The 23,723-nt window shown below is 60.8% G+C and overlaps 2 protein-coding genes and 1 pseudogene across 4 annotated transcripts; all 3 read right to left on the reverse strand.

The window, feature by feature from the left end:
* Positions 1-1,287: 1,287 nt before the first annotated feature.
* Positions 1,288-4,105, reverse strand: APOE (apolipoprotein E). Of its 2 annotated transcripts, none has more exons than XM_014795256.2 (4): positions 3,974-4,105; positions 3,157-3,222; positions 2,465-2,648; positions 1,288-2,118 (listed from the first exon to the last, which is right to left on the reverse strand). In XM_014795256.2, exons 2-4 carry the CDS (start codon positions 3,197-3,199, stop codon positions 1,413-1,415), a joined length of 933 nt encoding a protein of 310 aa, XP_014650742.1. In that variant the 5' UTR covers positions 3,200-3,222; positions 3,974-4,105; the 3' UTR covers positions 1,288-1,412. The 2 variants fall into 2 exon arrangements, with proteins under 2 accessions (XP_014650742.1, XP_087277708.1); XM_087421582.1 differs by lacking the exon at positions 3,974-4,105 and adding an exon at positions 3,471-3,632.
* Positions 4,106-5,974: 1,869 nt separating this feature from the next.
* Positions 5,975-11,352, reverse strand: LOC147912862 (mitochondrial import receptor subunit TOM40 homolog; annotated as a pseudogene). The gene is made up of 5 exons (XR_015549551.1): positions 11,253-11,352; positions 8,296-8,499; positions 7,979-8,055; positions 7,765-7,867; positions 5,975-6,628 (listed from the first exon to the last, which is right to left on the reverse strand). The product of XR_015549551.1 is annotated as a mitochondrial import receptor subunit TOM40 homolog (transcript).
* Positions 11,353-13,845: 2,493 nt separating this feature from the next.
* On the reverse strand, positions 13,846-17,603 carry LOC147912863 (mitochondrial import receptor subunit TOM40 homolog). The gene is made up of 3 exons (XM_087421927.1): positions 17,510-17,603; positions 15,349-15,639; positions 13,846-14,190 (listed from the first exon to the last, which is right to left on the reverse strand). The coding sequence occupies exons 1-3, from the start codon at positions 17,601-17,603 to the stop codon at positions 14,051-14,053; spliced, it is 525 nt and encodes a 174-aa protein (XP_087278053.1). The 3' UTR covers positions 13,846-14,050.
* Positions 17,604-23,723: the final 6,120 nt, after the last annotated feature.

Genomic DNA, 23,723 nt, shown 5'->3' on the forward strand with positions numbered 1-23,723 from the left:
CATTGTATATCTGCTTTAAGCATTTACCATGTCCCAAAGACAAGAACAAATGCCCTTAAGATAAGGATGCAACTTCCCCCACATTGGCATTTCCTAAGCATGAGCATTTCTCCCTAGGCTAGGATTTGATTGCTGTGCTCATCCTGTGACCACCCGACTTGAGACAGGAGACCTGGTACCTGCTGTGCCCATCAGTCGCTGTGCCGACAGGGCAATCTCATGACTGTTGTAAAAGGGACATTGCAATCATATGTGATACATGCTCTTTGACGGTATACAACCACTCTGTACACCCCTCTTCTTTGATGCCCTTCCTTCTTTGGGGAAGGGAGGCCCTGGGCTATATGGTCCTCAAATTTGGCTCATAATAAACTCACCCCATTTTGATTTATGGATTATTTGCATCTATACCTTGCTTCTCTGAGTGTTAACTCTCATCTCGATCCCCCAGTCCTGACCTCCATGGGGCAGTGCAGCCCCTCCCAGGGTGTCCTATCCCTTCCCTCTGCGGCCTGGACCCAGCTCCCAGTAGCCTTGTCGGGATAGACAATAGGTCCACATCCCAGCCAGAGGAGAGAAGGAAGGAGAATGAGAACAGAGGACAGGGAGGCACAGCTCAGAGGGAAGGGACTTGCTAACCCAGCAGGAGGGAGACAGGCAGAGGGCCCAAGGACAAGAGAATGGTGGGGAAGACACACCTGGAGGAAGGAGCGAGAAGGGAAAAAGGAAACAAGCAGGGCGGGGGGCAAGAAAAACCAGAGGAGGGAGAGAGCACAGAGAGAGGTGAAAGAAGACAGAAAGCAGAAAAATGAAGCCCCTTAGGGAGAGCAGGACTGAGACAGAGGCCAGGAGGGGCAGGAGCAGAATCAGCTCAAACAGGGAGAACGAGAGTGGGAAAAAACCACAGTGGCTTCACCATGACGGTGGCCTCAGGTCTTTGAGTTACAGCACCTTTCTGAAGCAGGTGTCAGCAGGTGAAGGTGGGCAAACCGAGGCCGGGAGAGGTTGCTTTTTTGCCCAGGGGTGGATTTGTTGTAGGACTTGTTTCCTGGAGACAGAATGGAAACAGAGGCAGAGAAGCGAGAGTGAAGAGTAATGAGCAGAGACACTGGAAAAAGGGAAGGCTCAGAACGGGGACAGAAGGAAGCAGAGACTGAGAGATGTAAGAGAAAGCAGCAGACACACATGGGCAGAGGGGACAGGAGACGGAACTGTGTGGCCCCTGTGGGGCGGGAAAGAGAAGCCGAGGCTTGAGCCGTGAGAAATCAGACACGCACACCCAGCAGCTGCCGTAAAGCTCCATGCATCTTTATTAATCCAGGGCCCACCAGGAGGACAGCCGGGGTAGGGAGGGCGTCTCCTGCAGGCTGGGGGGAGGCAGGGGGCGTGGCGCAGGAGCGGGGGCAGGGCGCTCACTGCTTCTCACTGGGCACAGAGGTGGGCACGGCGCCCACGGCCAACTGCACCTTCTCCACCAGCTCGGCCCACTTTTGCTGCATGTCTTGCACGAGGGGCTCGAACCAGCTCTTGAGGCGGCCCTGGAAGGCCTCGGCCTGCAGGCGCACCTGGTTGGCCTGCTCCTCCACCTTGGCCCGCACCTCCTGCACCTGCTCACGCACCTCGTCCAGGCGGTCCCCCACCGGGAAGCCCGCCTTCTCCAGCCGCCCGCGCAGCCGCTGGGCCCAGGCCTCGGCCCGCTCCTGCAGCGGCTTGCTGACCAGGGTGTGCACGGTGGCGGCCTGCTCCGCCAGCGGCCCCAGGTGCTCGCGGAGCGTGTTCACGCTGCGCTCGGCGCCCTCCCAGATCCCGGCCTGGTACACCGCCAGGCGCCGCTGCAGGTCCTCGGCGTCGCGGAGCAGCCTCTTGCGCATCTTGCGCAGGTGGGCGCTCAGGCGCCCCCGCAGCTCCTCGGTGCTCTGGCCCACCATGGCCTGCAGCTCGCCGCGGTACTGCGCCAGGCGGCTGCGCACCTCCTCCATGTCCGCCCCCAGCCGGGCCTGGGCCGCCTGCAGCTCCTTGGACACGCGGGCCTTCGTCTCCTCGGTCACGGGGCCCAGCTGCTCCTCCAGCTCCGACTGGCAAGCCTTCACCTCCTTCATGGTGTCGTCCATCAGCGCCCTGGGGGCCGAGAGGGCGGAGCGTGTGCGTGGAGAGGGAGAAAGACCCGGCGGTGGAGGGCAAGATGGGGACAGAGAGACCCCGAGAGGGAGAGACGGGAGAGGAGGAAGGGCCAAGACGGAAGCAGAGATGGGAGGGAGGAGTGTGAGCGACCAAGCTAGCGTGATGGAGGGAGACAGAATCAGAGAGAGGGAAGGCCAGGGGCTCGAATGGAAAAAGGAAGCAAGAAATGAACAGAGACCACTAAGAGTTGGTGACAGGGACAGAAAGAAACCCAGACCAGTGGGGGCTGAGTCCAGAAGGAACTGCCCACCAGGAGGGTCAGGGGCCAGGGGGGGACACTCACGTCAGTTCCTCGGTGACCTGGCTGCTCAGCAGCTGCTCCTGCACCTGCTCGGACAGCGTCTGCACCCAGCGCAGATAGTTCCAGAAGCGGCCCAAGGCCTGCTCCCAGGGCTGGCTGGCCTGCCACGTGGCCCACTCCTTCCCCAGCTGCACCTCGGGCCCCGGCTCCACGTCGGCCCCGCATCCTGCGCAGAGCAAGTTCCCGGGGATCAGGGCTGTTTGCCCGCTCCAGGCACACAGTACCTGGTATACAGTAGGTGCTCCACAAATGCTCATGCGCTTCTCCAGCGCACGAGTGGGCAAGGAGCGGGTGGAGGGACGCCCGGCCTATTTAATCACTTGACATGCATTTATTGAGGGGATCTGTCTGTGCTTCACGTAGGGCCATGCTGGGGTGATGGAGTATTAAAATAATCCCAGCTGACACTTATCTAATGCTCATTACCTGCCTCACAACAATGCATTAGAAACTGTGATAACTCCCATTTTAAGGATGGGGAAACTGAGGCCCAAAGAGAGGAAAATGGCGGCTCAGAGTCAGTGAATGTCAGAAGAGGCCTCAGACCTGGGCCTCCCCTCAAGGGGGCGACAGACCAGCAGAAGAGGGGACCCAGGGACGGAAGGGGGGCAGGGAGTCCACGGGAGGACGGGAGGGGGAGCGGCAGGGAGCCTGAGCATGCCCCGGCCCCATACCTGCCAGGAGCGTAACCACCAACGCAGCCCACAGAACCTTCATCTTGCCGTCTGCGATTGGTCAACCTGCGGGAGGGAGACACTGTCAATCAACAGCCAGTAGGACTCTTCCCACCCAGAGCCCCGCTGCCCCCGGTCTTCAAAGCCTTGCCCCCGCCCCAGATGGGCATCAGCTTAATCCAATCACAAACATTTACCGAGGCCCCTCCCTTGTCTATTTAGATCCCTCCTGTCTTCTCCTATCTCCCCATCCCCGGGTCCGCCTCCGCCTCCCAAATTCCATCCCCCTCTCCCAGGGTTCAAATTCCACTCACTCTGCCCCGAGTTCCCGGTGAGTCCCAACAGGGCTTTCTAAATTCCAACCTCGCATTCCTCGTTCTACCTTCACATTCTAAGCTCCAACTTCACATCAAGTGCCATCTTCCATACATTAGCTAATTTAATCCTCATTTAAAAGTGCGCCTTCAATCGACGCTCTAGCTGCCCCGCCGCCACCTCTGCGCCTACAATTAATGGAGATCTGAGGACGATGGGGGCACCCAGCAGGCGCTTAATAAATGACAGTCTCAATTCGTGGCTTTTGCTATGGCTCATCCGGGTCTTCCTACAGGCCAAGGTGCTCCCCCCACGCCACCTTCCAGCCAAGGCGGGAAGCCCCTGAGACCCACCCCTCCCGTAGCTCCGGTCCCCTTGCCTCATCCCCAGCTCCCACTTCTGTCCCGTCCCATAGGACAGTCACCTCCTCTCCCCGAAGCCCGTCCCCCACAGAAGCCCTAGCTGGAATCTGTGCCCCCCCCCCCCCCGCTCTGCTTCTCACCAGTCCTGGGGAACCGTGTCCTTTGCCTCCGCTGGGGCTGAATAAAACTCAGGGATCCAGACTCGTCCAATTAAAGGGCTGCCCCCTGCCCCGCCTACTCCTCCCGAGTTAGGACCAGCTGGGCCGGCCCCCAGTCACGAGGTGGGCTGTTCCCCCCTTAGCACAGCAGGAAGGGGGAAGGAGGTGGGGCTCGCAGGCCCTGTGACCCCCCCCAACAGTCCTCACGAAGGGAGGTGACATCTCACCCAATTCTGGGAGGCTGGGTATGGAATGGACAGGAGCTGGCAGCTGCCCAGAACCCCCATTCCCTGCCCCTCTCTTTTTCTGTGGATGAATAACATTTGAGGAGGGGGCGGGGGGCCGGAAATCCTGGAGCACAGGAAGGAAGGGGCTGGGGGCTTGGATTCCTGAGGTCTCAGAGAGCAGGGGCTGGGGGCCCAGACAGAAATGGGACAGGAGGGGTGGAGACAGTGAAAAGCATCTGCTAAAAGCAGAGGCTTTGAAAGTGCAACCTGGGTTTTAAGCCTGGCTCCCTCTTTGGCTATGACCTTGGGCACAGGGAAGAACCTCTCAGAGCCCCTTTTTCCATTTATAAAATGAAAAGCCAGCATTTTGCCCTAAACCTAGCATTGTGGATTCCAGAAGCCCACAGACTGTGCCTTTTTCGGGGCACAAAGCATTCCTGTTGCTCAGTTAGGACTGCAGACTCTGGAACCAAATGGTCCGGGCCTGAATATGGGCTGCCAGCTGTGTGACCTTGGGCAAATGACCTAGCCTCTCTGAACATCCAGTTTCTTGGTCCACAGAACCAGGAACTAGCTACACTTACACAGTGGTTTGCTGATGAAACAAGCTACTGGATGTGGGAAGTCCTGAGGACAGTCCTGGGACACAGTGGGTCCTGTATTAAGAGCTGACTGCTGTGAGTGGCCACGAAGAGCGCTCCAACGCTGTCACCTTCCCAGCAGCCCTGTTACATGAATCCCAGCTGTTTCACAGATGACAGACCAAGGTTCAGGGATGAGGTGGATGGTGAAGCCACACAGGAGGAATTGGAGGAGCTGGGATTTGTTCCTGGTCCCTCCAGGGTGTGGGAACCTCGGATTCCATGGGGTCAGGGGAGGCCAAATGCCTCCTCTCAGAAAGGGAGCCTCAGTGCCAGCTGGGCCCAGGCTGTTTGCTTTGGCCTCAGAAGTTGCTGGCAGTGTGGGTGGGGGAGCTCCTCTGGGTAATGAGGGGTCATCTCTGCCCAGCCACCTCCCGACCAGGCCGTGCATGTGGGTGACAGACGGGGTTTCAGTTCCCCTGTCTGGAGGGGATCAAGGGTGTCAGCTCATCTGAGCCCTAGGTGGCAAATGGCACAGCTCCTCAACCTCCCCTTCAGAGGCCTGAGACACAGGGGACCCAACCCCCACCCCTCTCCCCACCTCTGCCTCAGACCCCAGCACATCCCCAGAGGCCTGAGTCCTGGAGCCCAGGCCCTTCTCCCCCTCAGACACAGTCATTGATTCTGAAGCCTTTCCAGGTGCTTGAATTCTTCCAGAAGCTTCTGATAGCTCTGACCTTCCTATCAGAAAGAAGTCTTAAGATCCCATCATGACTTGTCTGTGTTGGAAACTGGAAGGACCTTGGAGTCCCCGCTTATTGTCCCCACCCCTGCCCTCAGAGACAGCGTCATGCCTGTGTCCACAGCTCCCAAGGACAAAGTCCTGTGCAGCCACTCTGGCCAGCACAAGCTGGGTCAAGGGACCGAAAGACCGCGCCATCCTGCTGAGGGAAGGCCTGTGATGCCCCTAGCAGGGCACAAGTCAGGGGCTGTGTGAGCCAGGGCTGGGCCATTCCCATGTGAGCTGGGTCCAGGCAGCGGCCAGGCTTGACCCCCTGTGGGTGGCGTCAGCCTTCTGAGCGCCGACACTGCAGCGCCCCCTACCGGCCACCGTGGGAAGGTCGGGACAGACGGGATGGGCAGAGGTCAGAGACACGAGCAGGACAACCCAGGCCTCCCGTATCGCTTTTTTATGTATATTTTTTGTTCTTGTTTTTTTTTTTTTTTTTCTGTAAAACGTCCCGGTTCTTCCATAACTTATAAACATGATTTCTACCGAGGGGCTGGGAGGGGAAGGGGGCGGGGCGGAGGACGGGGGTGGGGAAGCTCCTCTCTGCGCTGCCCCCTCGGGGCCGGGCCCAGGGACCTTCTGGGGACGGGGACGCCCCGACACCTCCCTGAGGTTGTGGCCGCCTCTGCCCCTGGTGCTCAGAATCCCGCGTCCTCCCGGATTCTGGAATCCCCTCCGGGACCCCGGCCCCCTGGGCGCGCTGCCCCTGCTGCTCCGACCCTGGAGCCCCCGTGGTTCCGGAGCCCCCTCAGCTGCTGGGGCGGTGGGTCCCCTCCGTTCCGCTGCCCCCGGACCCCCGAGGAGGGAGGGGAGGGCGGGAAGGGGGCTGGGTCCCCCCCCACGAGGCAGGGGCGGGGAGGGGTCTGGAGGGGGAGGGCGTGGAAGGCGGGCAGGAGGGCTCAGCCGATGGTGAGGCCGAAGCCGCACTGGAACTTGTTCTTGCGGTGGTTCAGGAAGGCCCCGAGGGCCAGCGTCAGGGGCAGCGGGGGCAGCTTCTTCTCCAGCGTGGCGCCCACGATCCAGTTGCTGTCCACGGAGCCTGTGGGGGACGGCTGTGCTGAGAGCCGGTGCCGGCCGCCCGCCCTGTCCCCGTGGGATGGCAACCAGGCCGCCTCAGATGCCACCAGCCAGCCTGCTGGTTCCCAGACCTCCGACCACACGGTTCCCGCATCAGGTCCCTCGCCCCTGAGAGCAACTGCCTTATTCCTCTTCCTCCTCAGCTCTCAGCTCAGTGACCTCCCCCTCCAGGAAGCCCTCCACCCCCCATGGCTCCCCCAGCCCAGTTCTGTCCACACGAGGTCATCACTCTCTGGGAATGGGCCTGTCCCCTCCACTGTGTGCCCTGTGAGGACAGGGCCTGGTCACCGTGGTGTCCCCAGCACCCTCAGCACACGGCTGACCAGAGCAGGTGCTCAGAATCTGCCAAATGAGAGACTGAAATCTCCTCTGGGGCCCAGAGCCTTCCAGATGTGCGAGTGCATGGAGCCGTCCTCCCACCCTGGAAAGGGGTGATCACTCACTTAACAGGAGCAGAGAAGCAGCCGACCTGGATCCCAACCCCCTGACACCAGGCTGAGTGCAGAGCCAGGGTCAGGAGGCCGCAGGGCAGGCCTCAGAGGCAGAGACCCTGGACCTCAACACCACCTTCAGAGCCCTGCCCAGGCAGACTGAGGCAGCAGCGGGGGAGTCTGCACACACCCCACATTGAGAACCACTGAGGTCCCGGAAGAGACTGAAGACTAGAGCCAGTCAGCCCAGGAGGAGGTTCTGGATCTGGCCGTGACTGTGCAACCTCCAGTGGCCTCCGTTTCCACTAATGTGAGATAAGTGGGGCGGATGGACTCCAAGCTGCAGTCCACTCATGACCAAGAAGAGAGAGGGCCGAGGGCAGAGAGTGGAGGGCTGCTGGCGGGGTGAGGAGCAGCATGGCGGGTGCGAAGCTCAGGCCCCGGCCCCCAGCTTCTGAAGAAGCGTCCCGGGGAGTCTGCAGGCCCCCAACAGTCCCAGCTCGCCGCTCTCACCATCTCCTATGCCTGCACACCCTCTAGAGCCGAGTCATCTCTCGTGTGTCCTCCAGGAGGAGACTGAGGCCTGTACCATCTCCTCTGGCCTGCACACCCTCTAGAGCTGAGTCCCCTCTCGCCCGTCCTCCAGGAGGGAGACTGAGGCCTGTACCTTTGAAGAGCAGGTTGGCCTTGGGCAGGTCCAGCTGGTACCCGAAGGAGACACTGGTGTCCTGCATCCTTGTGCTGGCCTCAAACTCCACGCCCACCTGCAGCTGAGGGGCCAGGGCAGCAGAGTCAGCTTCCCAGCTGGGCTCCCGGGCACTCCAGCCCCCAGCCACCCCCGCCCGGACGTGTGTCCTGGAGCCAGTGTCGGATGAGCTCACCTGGTCAGTGGCTTTGTCGTAGTAGGTGGCATGCATGCCTGCCTGGCCCAGCGTGACTGTCGCCAACCAGTTGTTCACTGTGAGAGAGGGTAGGGGTGGGGCAGGTTCCCAAGGGGACTTGGGCCTCTGGGATCCCAGGTTCCCCTCCTCCCTGAGGCCCCGGGCTCCTGACCCCCAGTCCCTCCTCCCTCAGACCCAGGGCTCCAGACCCCAGGCCCCTCCTCCCTGGTACCCAAGATTCCGGCCCCAGCCTCTCCTCACTGGGACACAGGAGTCCGGACCCCAGCCCTGACTCTACCCTTGAGCCCCAGGTTCACATGTGTATTATTTCCCAGCTAGAGACATGACAGTGCCCTCCTCCCTGGGCCGCTGGTGGCAGACCAGCTCTCCACCCGGGGCCAGACCCAGTGTGATGCTCTGCAGCTAGTGAGCCCTGAGGATTCTGTGCCTGGCACTGTCTGTCCAGCCAGATTCCTGCTCCAAGTCGCCTTCCAGGCTCCCCGCTGCTGGAGCCTCTGGATCTGCCCTCAGGCAGGACTCGCCATGTGGAGACTTCTGTCTAGTCCTCTTTCTCTCCAGAGGGATGGCCCTGAGGCCTCCCAGAGGGTTAGCTAACAAGTGACTGTCCCCCGCTGGGCTGAAGGCCTCGAGCCCAAGGACCAAGGCAGACAGAGACAGAGTGAGAGGACACAACCCAGTGAGAAAGAGGAAGCCCAGAGGACACTGGACAGTGGGGACACGCAGGGACAAGGAGACACAGAGGTTGGGGAGGGAGGGGGAGAACGAGGGCACTGGGACAGGACTGAGCACAGAGCATGGAGACGCTTCCCAGACAAAGAAAAGCAGAGGCACAGGCCCGGCTGGCCCCAGGGAGCAGGGCGGGAGTGAGGGGACAGTCGTGGGGGTCTCACGTTTGCGGGCACAGCTGGGTGGGGGCTGCCAGTGGGACCAGGGAGGCCAAGGGGTCCCGGATCGGCCCAGGGGTCCCGGATCGGCCCAGGTAGGGTCCTCTGGGTGGCTGGGGTTGGGGCCTGAGCTGGCCCCTGTGGGCTCGCGTGGGCCGCTGTGCCCATCTCTTCTCCCAACGAGGAGATGGTGCAATTCTACCCGTCTAGCCAGCTGTTAAACCCTGACCAGCACAGCTCTGGCCGGGCTCCTCCACTCATTTAAATGAGGGGGAAACTGAGGCCCGGAGAAGGAAAAGGAACTGTCTAGAGGCACAAAGAGACAGGGACTTCAGCTCAGAGTCTCTGTCTGCTCAGATCTGGCAACTGTCAGGACTGAGGCCAGGAGAGCCCCGAACATCTCTCTGACCATCCCTCTCCTTCCTGGGCCTGCCTCAACCCTGCCCCGCAGCCCACCCTCCCCCCTGCTCCCCTGCCCCAGTCGCACCCTCTCCAAGCACCTTCACAGGCAGCCACCCAGGGACCTGGTTACAGCAACTGCTGACCCTGTTCCCCCCTGCTCACGACCATCCATGGCTCCCCAGTGCCCAGGGGCCCCGGCTCCTCACACACAGCTGGGAGGCCCTGGGGGCTGGGTCACAGCTTCCAATAGATCCACTTCCTCCTCCCAGAGCACAGCCGGCCTGGCCCCCTCCGGGCGGCAGGAGCACAGACCTCTCTCTCTCTCTGCCATCAGCCCCCCGCAAACAGTCCCTTCTGCCCCGTGGACCTTCCCTCTGCTCAGTCTGCCCGACTCAATATTTGCCCCTGATATTAACTGGATTTGGGTCCTTCTCTCCAGCACGACCCTGACTGGGGCCACCACCACCACGTGATGCTGCAGTACCCCCATGCACTCCCTCGCCCTGGTCCCCCTGCAGGGGGCGAGCAGACAGAGCAGCCCCTGGGAGTCTGTGAGGACCCCAGACGGAGCATGGTCCCTGCTGCTTGCGTCTCTCCAGGTCCCCACGTGTGCATCCTGAGGAATCTGGCTTGTTCCCACATGCACCCCATCCTCTCTGCTCCCCGAGCACATTCCCGGGGCCTCTGGCCCAGGTGCTCACCCTCCAGAGCTGCACAGCTCGCTGCCCAGACTGCCCTCGTACAGGCCTTTTTGGGAACATCTCCTTCCTGCAACTCGAGCTCCCTACCCTCTATTGTTCCTTCCTGCTCCCATCCAGACCCAGTTCCCTGTGGCCCGTGAGCTCCCAAGGCTGGGCTGGGTCAGGACCAGCAGTTCTCCACCAGGGGCCACTCTGCAGGGTCTGGAGGGGCCATGAAGAACCTGGTGAGTTCAAAACCCCGAGAGAAGGAGAGACAGTGGGTCAGAGGTCTGTGAGGGCAGAAAGGAGGACTCCAGCAGGGAGAGGGCAGAGATAAAGATGGGGTGAGAGGACAGAGGGAGGTGGGGCAGCCACCCCCTGGCCTCTCCTGCTCTGCTGGGCCCGTCAGGATTCCTTGGGGACGTCGCCTGGGGCAGGAGGGGCAGCCACCCAGGGGGCAGCTCAGGTGCGGCTGCACCCGAGGGGGGCCGTTCTTGCCCCAGGCGGACAGGACGTCCCCCCTCCACACCCGGGGCTCCCGGGCCTCTGGGCCATCCCTCGTGCGGTGCCCTCTCCACCTTCCCGCGGACCAGACCCCGACCCCCATTGAGAGAAGCATCCCTGTCACTCCAGGAGGGACGGGCCCCCCTGTAGGAGCTCTCCTGGCCTGACCCTTCCTGGGAGGGTCCCTCACCACAGGAGTGACGTCACCGTGTGATGATCTGTTTAAGGCCAATGTCCCCACTGGCCTGGGAGCCCCGGGAGGGAGGAAGGGGCCGTCTGGGTCTCTCTGGGTCCCAGCACCGCCTGCCCGGGGCTGGGCACCCGCCAGGTGCTCGGAAGGAAGCAGAGGCCCCAGAGAAGGAGAGAGAGGACCAGGGAGAAGCCGGGCTCTCGAGTCAGGCCGAGATGCAATTCCAGCTCCTGTGCCTCCTGCCCTGGGATCCCAGGGGACTCATGTCGCCCCGTGCCTTGTCCCCTCATCTGTGAGATGGGGCCATGAACACACCGGCCCACCCCGGCCACTGTGGGGGCCACGGGATCCAACACGCAGGGACCCTCACTGTGCATCTGGCCTGCGCTGAGGGCCGGGGATGGGCTCTGCCACTACGTCCTTCACCGAGGGGGCTCGCTGCCCTTCTGCCATGTGACAGATGAGGGAAGCGAGGCTCAGAGGGGTGGGGCCACCAGAGGTCTGAGTCCAACATCTGTGCTAGTTCCTGTGTGCCAGCTCCGCCCTGGCCCAGTTGCCCTGATTTGATTAGTGTTTGAGGGGAGAAGACACACCTGTAAGAACTGAGGAACAGAAGTGGCACTGGTGGCCTTGGGCTCCAGGGAACGGGGAGCTGGAGGCCAGTGTTGGGGAGCACAGAAGGACGATGTCCATGTTTGCAGGGGTGTGCGGTGCCCTAGAGAAGAGCACAGACCCCGGAGTCCAACCCGCTGTGTGTCCTTGGGAAAGCACTTCCCCTCTCTGGGCCTCACTGATGGGGCAATGGCAGCACCTGGCACACAGGGCTGTCGAGAGGATTCCACCAGCCATTCTCCTCACGGCTCCGTCCCCAGGGCCTAGAATGACTGAATGAGGGACAGGACACATGTAACATGCTCGGGGCCGGAGAAAGGGCAAGACATCAGAAATGGGACCTGCCATCACCCCCGCTCACTCCTCTGTTCCAGGCACAGTTCCAGGTCAGGGCACACAGTGGGGACTAAGACAGGCAAGTTCCTGCCCCAAAAGAGCTGACATCCTGTGTGGGAGACAGGCAGTTCCAGCAAAACCATTTCAGTGGGAAGAGAGACAAAGACCAGGTTCAGGGTGAGGACACAGCACAGACATGAGCGACACTGTGGTCCAGGCAGGCCTCTTAGTGAGGGGGACATGTGTGCCCTGACTCCCCCACTCAGCCACAGCAGGAGCAGAGAGAAGAATTCCAGGCAGGAGGGACAGCATGCGCAAAGGTCCTGGGGGAGGAGGACCCAGTGGTTCCATGAAGTGTCAGAAAAGCCCCCTGGGGCCCCACAGCAGTAAGTGTGTGAGCAGAGGGATGATGCTGTCAGAGCTCAGCAGGGGACAGAACAGGCCTCTCCCTGCCCCGAGGCCCCTCATTCTGTGGGGCCCCGCAGTGCAGCTTCACCTCGGAGGCCTCTTGTGTCCTGGATTTGATGACCCTTTGGGGCCCTTCCCTCACTCCTCACCTGTCCAGCTGCTCCCTTCTCCCTGCCATGGTCACCCCTTCTCTCCCTGAGGAAGCTCAGAGGTGAGGCCTCAACCGAGAAGCTCCCTTGCCTGTGGCAGGCAGACACTGGGGCTCTCCCCTACCCTCTGGGGATGCTGGCTTCCCGCCCTCACAGCCTCGTCCCTCTGTCTTCCCTGCCCAGGAGCCAGCTCTCCCCACAGAGCAAATGGCAGCGCAGACAGACTCCGATGCAGGAATCAGCAACTCCATCCTTCCCATCGTTCAGGCCCAAACCACGGGGTCATCCTGACACCTCTCTGACGCCTCATCCTGATGTCCCCTCCATCAGCACGTCCACCGGCTACACTTCCAAAGTCCATCCAGCCCCACACCTCTCCCCACTCCCCTGCCCTGGGGGAACCCCCCGTAGTCTGTCCTCCTCATGTCAGCACCAGGCGCCTCAGACCCCGTCCCTCTCATGCTCAGACCTCGGGCAGCCCTGAGTCCTTCAGGGTCAAGGCTCAAGTACAGCCCCACGCCTGTCCCTGGAGGGGCCCAGTGCCAGGCGGGCCCAGGCTGTTTGCTTTGGCCTCAGAAGTTGCTGGCAGGGTAGGTGGGGGAGCTCCTCTGGGTAATGAGGGGTCATCTCTGCCCAGCCACCTCCCGCCCAGACCGTACGTGTGGGTGACAGACAGGATTTCAGTTCCCCTGTCTGGAGGGGATCAGGGGTGTCAGCTCATCTGAGCCCTAGGTGGCAAATGGCACAGCTCCTCGTCCCCCCAGCTTCAGAGGCCTGAGACACGGGGACCCAGTCCCACCCCCTGAACTGAGTCAGACCCCAGCCCGTCCCCTGAGGCCCAGGAATCCTCGAGCCCAGGCCCTTCTCCCCCTCAGACACAGTCATTGATTCTGAAGCCTTTCCAGGTGCCTGGATTCTTCCAGAAGCTTCTGATAGCTCTGACATTCCTATCAGAAAGAAGTCCTGCGACGCCATCATGCCCTGTCCCTTTTGGACCCTGAAAAGACCTTGGGGTCCCAGTTCATTGTCCCCACGCCTGCCCTCAGAGACAGCGTCAGCCCTGTGTCCACAGCTCCCAGGGACAAAGTCCTCTGCAGCCACTCTGGCCAGCACAAGCTGGGTCAAGGGACCGAAAGACCGCGCCCTCCTGCTGAGGGAAGGCCTGTGATGCCCCAGCAGGGCACAAGTCAGGGGCTGTGTGATGCAGGGCTGGGCCATTCCCCTGTGAGCTGGGTCCAGGCAGCGGCCTGGCTTGACCCCCTGTGGGTGGCGTCAGCCTTCTGAGCGCGAACACTGCAGCGCCCCCTACCGGCCACCGTGGGAAGGTCGGGACAGACGGGATGGGCAGAGGTCAGAGACACGAGCAGGACAACCCAGGCCTCCCGTTTCGCTTTTTTATGTATATTTTTTGTTCTTTTTTTTTTTTCTGTAAAATGTCCCGGTTCTTCCATAACTTATAAACATGATTTCTACGGAGGGGCTGGGAGGGGAAGGGGGCGGGGCGGAGGACGGGGGTGGGGAAGCTCCTCTCTGCACTGCCCCCTCGGGGCCGGGCCCAGGGACCTTCGGGGGACTGGGACGCCCCGACACCTCCCTGAGGTTGTGGCCGCCTCTGCCCCTGGTGCTCAGAATCCCGCGTCGTCCCGGATCCTGGAATCCCCTCCCGGACCCCGGGCCCGGGGCGCGCTGCCCCTGCTGCTCCGACCCTGGAGCCCCCGTGGTTCCGGAGCCCCCTCAGCTGCTGGGGCGGTGGGTCCCCTCCGTTCCGCTGCCCCCGGACCCCCGAGGAGGGAGGGGAGGGCCGGAAGGGGGCTGGGTCCCCCCCCCACGAGGCAGGGGCGGGGAGGGGTCTGGAGGGGGAGGGCGTGGAAGGCGGGCAGGAGGGCTCAGCCGATGGTGAGGCCGAAGCCGCACTGGAACTTGTTCTTGCGGTGGTTCAGGAAGGCCCCGAGGGCCAGCGTCAGGGGCAGCGGGGGCAGCTTCTTCTCCAGCGTGGCGCCCACGATCCAGTTGCTGTCCACGGAGCCTGTGGGGGACGGCTGTGCTGAGAGCCGGTGCCGGCCGCCCGCCCTGTCCCCGTGGGGTGGCAACCAGGCCGCCTCAGATGCCACCAGCCAGCCTGCCGGTTCCCAGACCTCCGACCACACGGTTCCCGCATCAGGTCCCTCGCCCCTGAGAGCAACTGCCTTATTCCTCTTCCTCCTCAGCTCTCAGCTCAGTGACCTCCCCCTCCAGGAAGCCCTCCACCCCCCACGGCTCCCCCAGCCCAGCTGTGTCCACACGAAGTCATCACTCTCTGGGAATGGGCCTGTCCCCTCCACTGTGTGCCCTGTGAGGACAGGGCCTGGTCACCGTGGTGTCCCCAGCACCCTCAGCACACGGCTGAGCAGAGCTGATGCTCAGAATCTGCCGAATGAGAGACTGAAATCTCCTCTGGGTCCCAGAGCCTTCCAGATGTGTGAGTGCATGGAGCTGTCCTCGCACCCTTGGAAAGAAGTGATCGCTCGCTTAAGGGGAGCAGAGAAGCAGCCGACCTGGATCCCAACCCCCTGACACCAGGCTGAGTGCAGAGCCAGGGTCAGGAGGCCGCAGGGCGGGCCTCAGAGGCAGAGACCCTGGACCTCAACACCACCTCAGAGCCTTGCCCAGGCAGACTGAGGCAGCAGCGGCGGGGGGGGGGGCGTCTTCACACACCCCACATTGAGAACCACTGAGGTCCCTGAAGAGACTGAAGACTGAAGACTAGACCCAGTCAGCCCAGGAGGAGGTTCTGGATCTGGCCATGACTGTGCAACCTCCAGGCGCCTCCGTTTCCACTAATGTGAGACGAGTGGGGTGGATGGGCTCCAAGCTGCAGTCCACTCACAACAAAGGAGAGGGAGGGCCGAGGGCAGAGAGTGGGGAGAGGGGCTGCTGGCGGGGTGGGGAGGGGCGTGGCGGGTGTGAAGCTCGGGGCCCTTGCTCCCACCTTCTGAAAAAGCATCCTGGGGAGTCTGCAGACCCCTAACAGTCCCAGCTCACTGCCCACACCATCTTCTGTGGCCTACACACCCTCTAGAGCCGAGTCATCTCTCGCCCGTCCCCAGGAGGAGAGTGAGGCCCGTACCATCTCCTCTGGTCTGCACACCCTCTAGAGCTGAGTCCCCTCTCACTCATCCTCCAGGAGGGAGACTGAGGCCTGTACCTTTGAAGAGCAGGTTGGCCTTGGGCAGGTCCAGCTGGTACCCGAAGGAGACACTGGTGTCCTGCATCCTTGTGCTGGCCTCAAACTCCACGCCCACCTGCAGCTGAGGGGCCAGGGCAGCAGAGTCAGCTTCCCGCCTGGGCTCCTGGGCACTCCAGCCCCCGGCCACCCCCGCCCGGACGTGGATCCTTGAGCCGGTGCCAGATGAGCTCACATGGTCACTGGCTTTGTGGTAGTAGGTGGCGTGCATGCCTGCCTGGCCCAGCGTGACCGTCGCCACCAAGTTGTTCACTGTGAGAGAGGGTAGGGGTGGGGCAGGTTCCCAAGGGGACTTGGGCCTCTGGGATCCCAGGTTCTCCTCCTGCCTCAGACCCCGGGGTCCAGGCCCCCACCCCCTCCTCTCTCATACCCCAAGGTCAGACTCACAGCCCCTCCTCCCTCAGACCCCGGGGTCCAGACTCACAGCCCCTCCTCCCTCAGACCCAGGGGTCCAGGCCCCCAACCTCTCCTTCCTCAGAACCAAGAGTCTGGCCCCAGCCCCTCCTCCCTCAGACCCAGGGGTCCAGGCCCCCAGCCCCTCCTTCCTCATAACGAAGAGTCGGGCCCCAGCCCCTCCTCCCTGGGACACAGGAGTCCGGACCCCAGCCCTGACTCTACCCTTGCGCCCCAGATTCACATGTGTATTATTTCCCAGCTAGAGACATGACAGTGCCCTCCTCCCCGGGCCGCTGGTGGCAGACCAGCTCTCCACCCAGGGCCAGACACGGCGTGATGCTCTGCAGCTAGTGAGCCCTGAGGATTCTGGGCCTGGCACTGTCTGTCCAGCCAGATTCCTGCTCCAAGTCGCCTTCCAGGCTCCCCGCTGCTGGAGCCTCTGGGTCTGCCCTCAGGCAGGACTCGCCATGTGGAGACTTCTGTCTAGTCCTCTTTCTCTCCAGAGGGATGGCCCTGAGGCCTCCCAGAGGGTTAGCTAACAAGTGACTGTCCCCCGCTGGGCTGAAGGCCTCGAGCCCAAGGACCAAGGCAGACAGAGACAGAGTGAGAGGACACAACCCAGTGAGAAAGAGGAAGCCCAGAGGACACTGGACAGTGGGGACACGCAGGGACAAGGAGACACAGAGGTTGGGGAGGGAGGGGGAGAACGAGGGCACTGGGACAGGACTGAGCACAGAGCATGGAGACGCTTCCCAGACAAAGAAAAGCAGAGGCACAGGCCCGGCTGGCCCCAGGGAGCAGGGCGGGAGTGAGGGGACAGTCGTGGGGGTCTCACGTTTGCGGGCACAGCTGGGTGGGGGCTGCCAGTGGGACCAGGGAGGCCAAGGGGTCCCAGATCGGCCCAGGTAGGGTCCTCTGGGTGGCTGGGGTTGGGGCCTGAGCTGGCCCCTGTGGGCTCGCGTGGGCCGCTGTGCCCATCTCTTCTCCTAACGAGGAGATGGTGCAATTCTACCCGTCTAGCCAGCTGTTAAACCCTGACAGCACAGCTCTGGCCGGGCTCCTCCACTCATTTAATTGAGGGGGAAACTGAGGCCCAGAGAGGGAAAAGGAACTGTCTAGAGGAACAGAGAGCTCTGGCAGCTATTGGGACTCAGGCCATGAGACCCCTAATAATCTCTCTGACCATCCCTCTCCCTCCTGGGCCTGCCTCAACCCTGTCCCCCAGCCCACCCTCCCCTCTGCTCCCCTGCCCCAGTCGCACCCTCTCCAAGCACCTTCACAGACAGCCACAGAGGAACCTGGTTACAGCAACAGCTGACCCTGTTCCCCCAGCTCACGACCATCCATGGCTCCCCAGTGCCCAGGAGACCCGGCTCCTCACACACAGCTGGGAGGCCCTGGGGGCTGGGTCACAGCTTCCAATAGATCCACTTCCTCCTCCCTGAGCACAGCCAGCCCTGCGAGCCCAGAGATCGCTCTCTCTCTGCCATCAGCCCCCCGCACACAGTCCCTTCCGCCCCGTGGACTCTTCCCTCTGCTCAGTCTGCCCGACTCAATATCTGCCCCTGATATTAACTGGATTCGGCTCCTTCTCTCCAGCACGATCCTGATGGGGCCACCACCACCAAGTGACACTGCAGTCCCCCACCCTGGTCCCCTGCAGGGGGCGAGCAGACAAAGCAGCCCCTGGGAGCCTGTGAGGACCCCAGTCAGTGCGAGGTCCCACCTGCCTGAGTCTCCTTCCCGGTGCCCACATGCCAGCCCCGATGGATCTGGCTCGTTTCCACCTGCACCCCATCCTCTCTGCTCCCCGAGCACATTCCCGGGGCCTCAGGCCCAGGTGCTCACCCTCCAGAGCTGCACAGCTCGCTGCCCAGACTGCCCTCGTACAGGCCTTTTTGGGAACATCTCCTCCTTCCTGCAACTCGAGCTCCCTACCCTCTATTGTTCCCTCCTGCTCCCATCCAGACCCAGCTCCCCGTGGCCCGTGAGCTCCCGAGGCTGGGCTGGGTCAGGACCAGCAGTTCTCCACCAGGGGCCACTCTGCAGGGTCTGGAGGGGCCATGAAGAACCTGGTGACTTCAGGGCACTGGTCCAGTGGCATAGTGGTTAAGTTTGCGTGCTTCTCTTCAGCGTCCCAGAGTTTGCCCTTTTGGATCCCAGGTGTGGCCCTACACGCCACTTGTCAGCCATGCTGTGGCAGCGTCCCATATACAAAATAGAGGAAGATGGGCACAGATGTTAGCTCAGGGGCAATCTTTCTCACCAAAAAAAAAAAAAACAAACAAAAAAGAAACTGGTGAGTTCAAAACCCCAAGAGAAGGAGAGACAGTGGGTCAGAGGTCTGTGAGAGCAGAGAGGAGGCCTCCAGCAGGGAGAGAGCAGAGATAAAGATGCGGTGAGAGGACAGACGGAAGTGGGGCAGCCACCCCCAGGCCTCTCCCCTGCTCGGCTGGCCCATCAGGATTCCTTGGGGACGTCACCTGGGGCAAGAATGGCAGCCATCCAGGGGGGAGCGCAGGTGGGGCATCCTTGGCCCCAGCCGGACAGGACGTCCCCCCTCCACACACTGGGCTCTGGGGGCCTCTGGACATTCACCCCTGCGGTGCCCTCACCAAGCACAAGAATTCAAGCACCTGGAAAGGCTTCAGAATCAATGACTGTGTCTGAGGGGGAGAAGGGCCTGGGCTCCAGGACTGGGGTCTGACCCAGAGGTGGGGGGAGAGGGGTGAGGGCTGTGGGGGCTGTGCGGGTGGGTCCCCTGTGGCTCAGGCCTCTGAAGGGGAGGTTGAGAAGCTGTCCCTTTTGCCACCTAGGGCTCAGATGAGCTGACACCCCTGATCCCCTCCAGACAGGAACTGAAACCCCGTCTGTCACCCACATGCACATGGTGAGAAGGGAGGTAGCTGGGCAGAGATGAACCCTCATTACCCAGAGGAGCTCCCCCACCCACCCTGCCAGCAACTTCTGAGGCCAAAGCAAACAGCCTGGGCCCGCCTGGCACTGGGCCCCTCCGGGGACAGGCGTGGGGCTGTACTTTAGCCTTGACCCTGAAGGACTCAGGGCCGCCCGAGGTCTGAGCATGAGAGGGACGGGGTCTGAGGCGCCTGGTGCTGACATGAGGAGGACAGACTACAGGGGGTTCCCCCAGGGCAGCGGAGGGGGGAGAGGTGTGGGGCTGGATGGACTTTGGAAGTGTAGCCGGTGGACGTGCTGATGGAGGGGACATCAGGATGAGGCGTCAGAGAGGTGTCAGGATGACCCCGTGGTTTGGGCCTGAATGACGGGAAGGATGGAGTTGCTGATTCCTGCATCGGAGTCTGTCTGCGCTGCCATTTGCTCTGTGGGGAGAGCTGGCTCCTGGGCAGGGAGGACAGAGGGACGAGGCTGTGAGGGCAGGAAGCCAGCATCCCCGGAGGGTCGGGGAGAGCCTGGGCCTCTGCCTGCCGCAGGCGAGGGAGCTTCTCGGTTGAGGCCTCACCTCTGAGCTTCCTCAGGGAGAGAAGGGGTGACCATGGCAGGGAGAAGGGAACAGCTGGACAGGTGAGGAAGGAGGGAAGGGCCCCAAAGGGTCATCAAATCCAGGACACGGAGGACGGGGGCATGAGAGGCCTCCGAGGTGAGGCTGCATCGAGGGGGTCCCATGGAATGAGGGGCCTCAGGACAGGGGGAAGCCTGTTCCGTCCCCTGCTAACCTCTGACAGCATTGCCCAGCTGCTCACACACTCACTGCTGTGGGGCCCCGGGGCTTTTCTGATCCTCCCTGGAACCACTGTGTCCTCCTCCCCCAGGACCTTTGCACATGCTGTCCCTCCTGCCTGGAATTCGTCTCTCTGGTCAGGGCACACACATCTTCCTCATTAAGAGACCTGCCAGGACCACAGTGTCACTCGTGTCTGTGTTGTGTCCTCACTCTGTCCCTGGTCTTTGTCGCTCTTCCCTCTGAAGTGGTCTCGCTGGAACCGCCTGTCTCCCACACAGGATCTCTGCTCTTTCGGGGCAGGAACTTGCCTGTCTTACCCCCCACTGTGTGCCCCAGGCCTGGAACTGTGCCTGGAACAGAGGAGGTGCTCAGAAAACACCGAACACGAGTGAGCGGGGGTGATGGCAGGTCCCATTTCTGATGTCTTGCCCTTTCTCAGGCCCCAAGCATATTACATGTGTCCTGTCCCTCATTCAGTCATTCTAGGCCCTGGGGACGGAGCCGTGAGGAGAATGGCTGGTGGAATCCTCTCGACAGCCCTGTGTGCCAGGTGCTGCCATTGCCTCATCATCGAGGCCCAGAGAGGGGAAGAGCTTCTCCAAGGACACACAGCGGGTTGGACTCCGGGGTCCGTGCTCTTCTCTAGGGCACCACGCACCCCTGCAAACGCGGACATCGTCCTTCTGTGCTCCCCAACACTGGCCTCCAGCTCCCCCTTCCCTGGAGCCCAAGGCCACCAGTGCCACTTCTGTCCCCCAGTTCTTACGGGTGTGTCTTCTCCCCTCAAACACTAATCAAATCAGGGCAACTGGGCCAGGGCAGAGCTGGCACACAGGAACTAGCACAGATGTTGGACTCAGACCTCTGGTGGCCCCACCCCTCTGAGCCTCACTTCCCTCATCTGTCACATGGCAGAAGGGCAGCGAGCCCCCTCGGTGAAGGACGCAGTGGCAGAGCCCATCCCCGGCCCTCAGCGCAGGCCAGATGCACAGTGAGGGTCCCTGCGTGTTGGATCCCGTGGCCCCCACAGTGGGCGGGGTGGGTCGGTGTGTTCATGGCCCCATCTCACAGATGAGGGGACAAGGCCCGGGGCGACATGAGTCCCCCGGGATCCCAGGGCAGGAGGCACAGGAGCTGGAATTGCATCTCGGCCTGACTCGAGAGCCCGGCTTCTCCCTGGTCCTCTCTCTCCTTCTCTGGGGCCTCTGCTTCCTTCCGAGCACCTGGCGGGTGCCCGGCCCTGGGCAGGCGGTGCTGGGACCCAGAGAGACCCAGACGGCCCCTTCCTCCCTCCCGGGGCTCCCAGGCCAGTGGGGACATTGGCCTTAAACAGATCATCACACGGTGACGTCAATCCTGTGGTGAGGGACCCTCCCAGGAAGGGTCAGGCCAGGAGAGCTCCTACAGGGGGGCCCGTCCCTCCTGGAGTGACAGGGACGCTTCTCTCAATGGGGGTTGGGTTCTGGTCTGCGGGAAGGTGGAGAGGGCACCGCCCAAGGGATGGCCCAGAGGCCCCGGAGCCCCGGGTGTGGAGGGGGGACGTCCTGTCCGCCTGGGGCAAGAACGGCCCCCCTCGTGTGGGGCCTCACCTGAGCACCTGCCTGGGTGGCTGCCCTTCCTGCCCCAGGCGACGTCCCCAAGGAATCCTGATGGGCCCAGCAGAGCAGGAGACGCCAGGGGGTGGCCGCCCCACCTCCCTCTGTCCTCTCACCCCATCATTATCTCTGCTCTCTCCCTGCTGGAGGCCTCCTCTCTGCCCTCACAGACCTCTGAGCCCCCCGCCTCTGTGCCCTCCTTGTCCTTGGGACTTCCTCTTTCTTGCTGGGTTGTGACCTCTCAGCCTGTGTGTCTGCTCGATCTCACCAGGGAATCTTCCATTGTCTTTCTCTCTCCATCTCTGATTCTGTGTCCCTGTCTCTACCTAGGTTTCTTCTGCTATCTGGTTCTCTGTCACTTCCTCGGCGTTCCCCACTCTCTGTCCCTCCCCGGTGCTTCCCCTCTTGCGCGATCACATCTGTGGTGTCTACTCTCCTGGGCTCCAAAGGGAGACACAAAGGAGTCTTGGTCCTTGGGCTTGAGGCCTTCAGCCCAGCAGGCGACACTCACTCGTTAGCTAACACTCTTGGGGCCTCAGAGCCGACCTTCCTGCCTGGGGGCAGAGGACCAGTCGGAGATGCCAACATGGTGAGTCCCAGCGATGGCTGAGTGTCGGCTGTGTGCCGGGCACGCTCTGGACACTGCACCCGCATCCACTCCTTGGTTGTCCTCACAGCCTCGAGAGGTTGTCTTGTTTGCAGAGAGGTGACGCCAGTGGCCCGCGGTGACTCTACCTGCAAGGACTGGGGCCGGGATTTGAACCAGGGGCAGATGTGGTCCTGCCAACCCTCCCTCCTGCCTCTCGCAGTGGCCGGGTGGTTCAAAGCCCAGGCTTGGGAGTTGGAAAGGCCTGGATTCTGCTCCTCACACATTTTCTGATCATGGATGAGTGAGTGTGGCTGCTTGGAGCAGGAGTCTGGCTGGACAGAAACCGCCAGACCCAGGTAACATCCGCCATCTCACCCGCAGGAATCCTTGTGGCCCACTACCTGCAGAGCATCACGCTGTGTCTGGCCCTGGGTGGAGCACTGGTCTACCACCGGTGGCCCGGGGAGGAGAGCACTGTCATGTCTCTAGCTAGGAAATACACATGTGAGCCTGGGGCCCAAGGGTAGGAGTCAGGGCTGGGGCCAGGACCCCAGGGTCTGAGGGAGGAGGGGCTGGGGGCCTGGACTCCTGGGTCTGAGGGAGGAGGGGCTGGGGGATGGACTCCTGGGTCTGAGGAGGAGGCAGCTATGTACATCTTTCTTGAATATAACACTCTAGTCAGTTTTGGTAATGTAGCTAATATTTTCAATTGTGGTCTGTTACGAGGAGAAGAACAGACCTTCACTGGACCCGTGCAAATACATATACTGCCATGAAAAGAATACTTAAGAGCCTCCAAATTCTTGAATGATCAGGTAGAGAGGGAAAGATGAATGCTTCAACCCTTGTTGCAAAGATACACTTTAGCAAATTGCTGTAAGTTACACATAGCTTAAAGGAGAGGAGAAAAGGGGTCCTTCACATCTGGAAAATAAAACACCAAAGCAACCAGTCCTCCATTCGAGTTCCAGAAACTCCCACCCAGCTCAGCGTTACGATCTTAAATTTATCAAAACCTATATTCCAGAGTACTTGTCAAAGTCTTTTCCATGAACCTCCTTGCAAGTGAAACCTATTTGTAAAGCCATGGGAGTAAAACAATAATTGTAACTGACAGAAGATGTTTTTTGGGGGGGCGAGGGCAGGAAGATTAGCCCTGTGCTAACATCTGCCAATCGTCCTCTTTTTGCTGAGGAAGACTGGCCCTGGGCTAACATCTGTGCCCATCTTCCTCCACTTTATATGGGACGCTGCCACAGCATGGCTTGCCAAGGGGTACGTCGGTGCACGCCTGGGATCCGAACTGGCGAACCCTGGGCCACCACAGCGGAGCGAGCACTTAACTGCTTGTGCCACTGGGCCGGCCCCTGCCCACCCCCCTTTTTTTAAAGGCAATGGGTAAATACAATGGACAAGAAAATTTGGGTATTTTTGTGACGTACATTTTAGATAGTCACTAGAATTACAGGTAATAACATTATATTATGACATATTGGATGTTTAGGAGTTCTATACAATTTCTAGAACACTTTTTAGTAACATTCAACCACATTCAATATAACCTAAAACGTCTCATCGCTTATTCAACCATGCTCCTCATGTAATTTGACATACGAAATAAGCCTAATTAGTGTAATATCTCTCTTTTTATAAGGAGAGGGGATAAATCCTTTGAGTGTCCCAGGTGCCTTCTGGAAAATCTCAAAGTTACATTGTGGTCAAAAAATATCATTTAGAATTTGAATATTTTGGGAAGCTTGTCAAAAATATCAAAAGGTTTGGACACTTGACCAAATACCATCATAGATCATTATGAAATAATACTTAAGTATCTATTTGATCAAAGTAACAATAATAGGTTTCAAAGGCGAGTACAAAAGGTTACATAGTTATAAGCAAAACTTAACTCCTTCAATGCTAAGAAGACTCAATTTTCTTAAGCAATTAAAGAGCCAGTAGAAACAACACAGGAAATTATTTAGACAAAACACAAAAATCTCTGTTTTCTAGGCATATTGCTTAAAGGTAAAGAAGCTTTCACAATCTGTTACCA

Source organism: Ceratotherium simum, chromosome 33 (assembly GCF_057802395.1).
Source record: "Ceratotherium simum simum isolate JZ-2026a chromosome 33, ASM5780239v1, whole genome shotgun sequence".
NCBI lineage: Eukaryota > Metazoa > Chordata > Mammalia > Perissodactyla > Rhinocerotidae > Ceratotherium > Ceratotherium simum.